General features: G+C 41.7%; 1 protein-coding gene across 1 annotated transcript in view; it reads left to right on the plus strand.

Annotated features, from left to right (window-relative positions):
• The window catches only part of ZBTB11 (zinc finger and BTB domain containing 11), a 21,570-nt gene that overhangs the window by 2,856 nt on the left and 12,323 nt on the right, over positions 1-6,391 (plus strand). Inside the window, exons 2-4 of the mRNA XM_017731643.1 lie at positions 2,887-3,129; positions 3,691-3,922; positions 5,066-5,865. Of these exons, the coding sequence (XP_017587132.1) occupies positions 2,887-3,129; positions 3,691-3,922; positions 5,066-5,865 (1,275 nt within the window). The remainder of the gene's footprint in view (positions 1-2,886; positions 3,130-3,690; positions 3,923-5,065; positions 5,866-6,391) is intronic.

A 6,391-nucleotide genomic window follows, 5' to 3' on the forward strand; every position in this document is an offset into this window, starting at 1 on the left:
GGTTACCCCAGAGCACATGGCACCGGACTGCGTCCGGACGGTTCTTGAATATTTGCACTGACGGAGACTCCACAGCCTCTCTGGGCAGCCAGTACCGGTGCACGGTCACCTTTACAATTTTTCCTCCTGTTCACGTGGAACTTCCCGTGCCTCAGTTTCTGCTCGTTGCCTCTTGTCCTATTGCTTGGCACCACCGGGACCTTGCTCCGTCCTCCTGACACCATCTGTTTAGATATTTATACGTGTTAGTGCAGTCCCCTCTCAGTCGTCTCGTCTCAAGGCTGACTGGGCCCAGTTCCCTCAGCCCGTCCTTGTAAAAAAGATTTTTCAGTCCCTTAATCATCCTTATTGCCCTCTCCTGGACCTGCTCCAGGAATTCCCTGTCTCCCTTGTACTGAAGGAACGTCCGTGTGCCCTCCCCAGCGGGACCAGGAGGGGACTGTCGCTTGCTGAGTGACCAGTGCCTTTAAACGCCACCTCGAAGCACGTAGTCTGTGGGCAGTGACATTGTGTCACACCCTGAGAGCCAGGGCTCGCTCTGCACAGTACAGCTTGGTCAGCAAATTGTCCAGGGCTTCTTGTCTGCTAGTGGTACCTTGCACATGTGGAAACACGGAGTATGGCTATCCCCTCCAGGTCTTGCACACCGTCTGCTTAAGACAGTGACATCTCAACCTGTGCCCTCGGTATAGGGTGATAATCCATTCCACGTGACCCGGGTTAGCTTTGGACCTCATCCACGAGTGTGATGGTGTTCATGTTTAAGTTCTACAGCTGCCAATGGTGGTTGGCAGTCCTGGCACTCATTGTTATATTTGTCTCTTTCTTGCAATGAGAAGCTGAAAATACCAGACTAATTCTCAGCTGCGTTCTGAGTGATATCACAGCTGTTACAAATGGTGGTGCCTGAACAACAGCAGTTCCCAATTGGACCTTCTTTTGGCTGAGGAAATGGCTTGATAATGTGTTCCCTTTGGATTTAGTGTTCTACTTTTAGTCCTAGGTATCCATTAAACAAGTAGCCTGCTTTTCACTTGCTGTGGGCCCGGTGTGTGTCTGTACTGCTTCTCTTGTTCCACTTTCTTCATCCATCAGCAAGTCTGTCATTTCAGCTTTAGTTTTCCCTATTTTCATTTGGAGGGGTATTGCTCTAGCTGCAGCCCATCCCTCCAATCCAAATCTCATTGACTTGAAGATCCTTTTCATGTGAAAAAGGATTTGGCATCTCAAAGCTGATATATCCATTCTGGGTGCTGGTTTCCTTGCCTCTATCTGCATTCTCATTGTCTGCCCAGCGTTGGACTGTTCTGGCATCAACTCTCAGCCTATGCTGGAAGCTTCCTCCATGGGCCTCAGTGTAGCTTCTGTTTGTCAGGAGAGAGCGTTCTGTATTCTTTGATCTTACTGGTCACCTTTGTTTGCACATCCTATATTCTCTTACTTCTCTTGCACTGAGAATACTAAAATACATTCTATGCTTTCAGTTCAAGTATTACGTTTCTTCCCTGTGTCTCCTTTAAAACAATGTTTTCCCTGCCATTACAGTACTTTTTGGCTGCTAGTGGACAGCAGCTTTGGCCCAGCTGTCATCCTGAGATGGGCATCATCTTGGGGTGTGTCTGTTCTGTAACTGCAAGGCAATAGGCTGGAGAATGGCTAGGAAGGGTGTTAGAGGTGTGATTTGAAGGCCAGAGACTTCCTGTCTTATTTCAGATGAAATCAAGGAAATGTAAAAATGTTGAAATGGGCATGAATGTCCTAGGTTGCCTTAAGTCTGTGTTTTCCTGATCCTTACAGAGATGTGTATGTATTGATCATGCATGTCATGCTCTGAGAAGGTGTAAGCAAGCAAGTCTAAGTCTGTGTCTGCAAAGGTTTTGAGTTCTGCTGGATTTTGAACCATAGAGACCCAGCTGCTATGTATGCTTTTATATTGTCCTAGTGAAGAAAATGAATTGGGATTGAAAGCCGTGCATGGAAAATGCCTTGGTATCTAGAAGAGGACCCTGGGCTTAGGACCTTTTGAGTATCTAAAATTATTTATAGAATTACAGAATGTGCTGAGTTGGAAGGGACCCACAAAGATCATTGAATACAACTCCAGGCCCTGCACAGGACACCCCAAGAGTTACAAGAGTCATCCCCAAGAGCATTGTTCAAGCACTTCCTGAGCTCTGTCAGGCTTGGTGCTGTGACCCCTTCCCTGGGGAGCCTGTTCCAGTGCCTGACCAACTTCTGAGGGGAGAATCTTTTCCTGATACCCAACCTAAACCTCCCCTGGCACAAATTCAGGCCATTTCCTCTGGTCCTGTCATTTATACTTGGTTACACTGGTAAAGTACTGGTGGGAAATTGATTTATTTAAATTCTAAAATCATAAGCAATTGCTTTAAGTCAGTGTTAATAATGCATATCCATGTCATTGCATATAACACAGTTGATCCTAATTTTGCAAAAGCCCTTAAGTGAGCCTTCCAATTGCCATCCTCTTCAGTAAGAACAAGCCATTTGTGTGGGCTAAATGCAAGATTATGTTACAGCTTTTATTACCTTGGGATTATTAGGCTAAATGTCTAAATATATTTTTTTTTTTCTGGCCTTAAAAATCTTTCCAGGAGGGTTTGCTTAATGTAGTGACATTCTTAATGTTCTGTCTCAAATTACCAGTAGTGACATACAATATCATGCAAATGGTATGAGAGAACCACAGCTGGTAATAATGAGTCAGAGAGGGAAAGTATAGATGTCTGACTTCATTTTTCTTGGTTACTATGTAATATTTTCGGTTATTAATTATCAGTGTTTTGCTAATCACCTACATATTGTAGTTATGTGTTTAAGGTAAATTGAATTAAGATTAGAAGCCTAATCAAGCTGCATTAATTTTTCTTAGGTATTCTTAAGCAGGTTAAAGATTACATTAAAGAATGCAGCAAGTGCCAGGAAAAGCTAGATCGCTCTAGATCTCTCTCAGATCCCTCTGAAATGCTGGAGGAGCTAGGACTGGATGCAAAATCTCATGAGGACAGTAATGAGACAGATGATGAATTGAGTAACACAGCATCAATCCCAGCTGCATCCCCAAAGCCTGTGAAGAAGAAGCCAATAGCAAAGCATGAGCTTGTATTTGTAAGTACCATTGTTTACATCTGAATGGATTTGCATTGTCAAATGAATATGTGGAAATGGGTTACTGGTATGCATGTGATGAAATTAATTATAGTGCATCATTGTTGGGAAATAAAATCAGCCTGCATATTTTGCGGGGTGCAGAATCTAAGATAAAATGAATGGCAAAATTGCCAGTAAAACATCACATACAAGGTTCTTATGGGCTCTATATCTTTTCCTTGATGCTATATTGATGTATAAAATTCTTGTTCATAACTGCAGGCTCACATGCATGTAAAGACACTTGAATTTAGAAATTGTTTCAAACTGTAGCGTAGAAAAATACAGCCAAAGAACTGTTTGAATGTGTCTTCCCATTTTTCCAGTTGTCTGTTTTAACTGTGTTTGGAGGGAGGGTGAAACTTAGAGTGAAAGCAGTAGTAAAGTTAAGCTGTATATTCTACAGGCTTGAACTGATTGTATGGTTGCAGAAAATAATCCTTTTCTGTGTTTCAGTGTGAATGCTTAAAAAGGCACAATCTAAATGTAATGAAGTTCTCATAATGTTGTTTATGACAGGTTGACAGTAAGGGCCTTGTGAAGCAGTCATCTTCCAAACATTGTCTGTCAGTCTTAAACCAACTGAATCAGCAGAGGCTTTCCAATCAGTTCTGTGATGTGACTTTGCTGATTGAAGGAGAGGAATACAAAGCTCACAAATCTGTCTTGGCAGCCAACAGCGAGTACTTCCGAGAACTCTTCATTGAAAAGGGAGCTGTCACTAGTCATGAAGCTGTAGTGGATCTGTCAGGTGAATTGTTGTGGGTTTCAAAGCTAGAAATCATAATATCCTAAGTAAGGTGTACAGTATTTAGTTCAGTCTTTTTTGAGTGTTGAAGACAACCAAATTTTTTGTCTTGCTTTTTTCTCTCTTTTAATCTAAAAGTATTTTGTGTGGATCTTAATGCAAAAGTGATCAGTCTGATTTTGCCTAATCTGATTTTCCATGGGCTGTGGTATTTAATCTTAAAATTTCTGAGAGGCTTTGGATGGATTTTTACCTTGCTTAGGCATGTTCCCTCCTTGTATTAGTCACAAACGTTAAAAAGGGAAGAAAATCAAATGCTTGAATACATCAAGCGGGGATGTTGACAAGCTGCTTGGAGAGCTGTTTAGTTTAATGAATGCTAAATTGCTTCTTAGTTCTGTGAAGCGGAATCATACATGTCTGCTTATATCTCAGACCTGGTACATAAAAGATAGGAGACAATTCTAAAATAAATGTTCTAAAAATAGCTTTGTAGTGATGAAGAATACTGTACAGAACATATGCCTTCTGCATTGCTTTCTCACTTAATAACTGTCTCTGCATGAGCAACAGACATGTGTGAACAATAATCTTCTAATAGGATAGTCCAGAAGGTTCCCCACATTAAATATTTGATTTATTATTTATGCAACTGTGGAAAATTATACCAGGTCCTTATATTTAATCAGTTCTATCTATATATCCATATCTTTATTGTTTTCAATAGCTACTTTCTTGTCTTATTTTTCTGCCACATCATTTGTTACTTAAGACCTGAATACTTTCTGAATGTAGCAGGTCCAGAAAGACTTTGGTTAAATTCATCTGCTCTAAAAGTATTGTGACTCTCCCAGCACCTTGAAATATTCCTCATAGAATTTTATTGGGAAACTATCTTAAGTTCTTCTTAGTTACTGGAAAAGTTGTCTGAGCTTACTTACACGTAGAAACTACATGAGGAGGCAGCTTTAGTGTAAATGACAACTGGGTCCCAGCGAAGGGCTCCAGTGTTATTTCCAAGTGTGTTTTGCTATAAATTTCACACTTAACTGTATCAAAGGTGAACTGCTGTTTTCATCATGGGATATTTTGGTGTAATTTCAGGTCATCAGTATTTTCTCTAATATCTTGTTTTATTCCTGGTAGGTTTCTGCAAGTCCAGTTTCCTGCCTTTATTGGAATTTGCTTATACTTCAGAATTAACATTTGACTTCTGTAGTATGGCGGAAGTGGCCATGCTCGCTCGGCATCTCTTCATGTCAGAGGTCCTGGAAATCTGTGAGAATGTGCACAAACAGATGGAAGAGAAACAAATTACGGTGTACCAAAAGGGAGGTATTCAAACAGTAGAGTCAACACAAAATGTAGCAGAGCAGGCTGAAGTGGAGATGCAGCCCGTGGATGGTGCTGAGCAAGCTAAGCTCACAGCCAGTGAAGTGCCAGTAGCTGTGAATGGAGCTCCTTCCTCTGCTGGGACAGAGGAGGCAGCAGCACCCCAGCCTGATCTGCACCCAGAGCCTCTGGAGGCCGCTGTGAGTGATCCTTCCAAGCCTGTGGAACAGTGTGAAACAACTGAAAATTACATCAAGATCCAGCTGGTGGAGAGCATTTCAAGCAGCATCTACAGCAGACACAGCACTGAGCCATCAGCTGTGGAAGCCATGGACACTCAGAATCAAAGGGAAACTGAGACAGTTCAAAATGAAAGTGATAAAGCCCATGTGGACTCTGCTTCAGAAGACTCCTCAGAGACACTCAAGCAAAAAAGCAACGAGCAGAGCAGCTCTGTTTCCCAGCCGGAAAGCCTCGCTTCCAGCCAGGATGATACTTACAAAAGCAAACTTCGCCAGCGTTCAGTCAGTGAGGGGGGATACATCAGACTGCATAAAGGAATTGAGAAAAAACTGCAGAATAGAAAGACAAATCCTAAATCTGCAGTGCAGCAGGTATTCTGTCATTACACCTGTGGTTACCAAAGTAACTTCTAAGCTGTGACAGTTGTGCAAGCAAAACCCCAGAAGCATTGACTTGGCATCAGACCTTCCACATTGAAGGTCTTTAGAATGCTTGGTGACCACAGCCTAGGTCGAGTATCTTCTCACAGCTTGTTATGGTTGGACAGAAGTTGTATAATCTCCCCAAAATTCTTAATGATCTGTGAATTTAATTCAGCTAGTTCTTGTGTATGTCTGTCATAGATACAAATATTTATCTGTTAGAGAAGTGAGATCCTACACTTCAGACTTGAAAACAGCGTTGGGAATGAAAAATCTTACATCCCATGTGGATATTAAGATGTAGTCATGAGTCACAGTAATGCAGTCCTGCTACCTTCAGATTGGGGTCAGTTAAGAGAAAGGTTCAAAGACCACTGGTGTTAAAAACTCTAGCACTTGAACATACTAAATGTGTAGTAACTGAACTAGTTCCATTTACAATATTTTTTAATGAAACAGTCTTATTACTCTTTCC

Source organism: Corvus brachyrhynchos, unplaced genomic scaffold (genome assembly GCF_000691975.1).
Source record: "Corvus brachyrhynchos isolate BGI_N302 unplaced genomic scaffold, ASM69197v1 scaffold3, whole genome shotgun sequence".
In the NCBI taxonomy this organism is placed as follows: Eukaryota; Metazoa; Chordata; class Aves; order Passeriformes; family Corvidae; genus Corvus; species Corvus brachyrhynchos.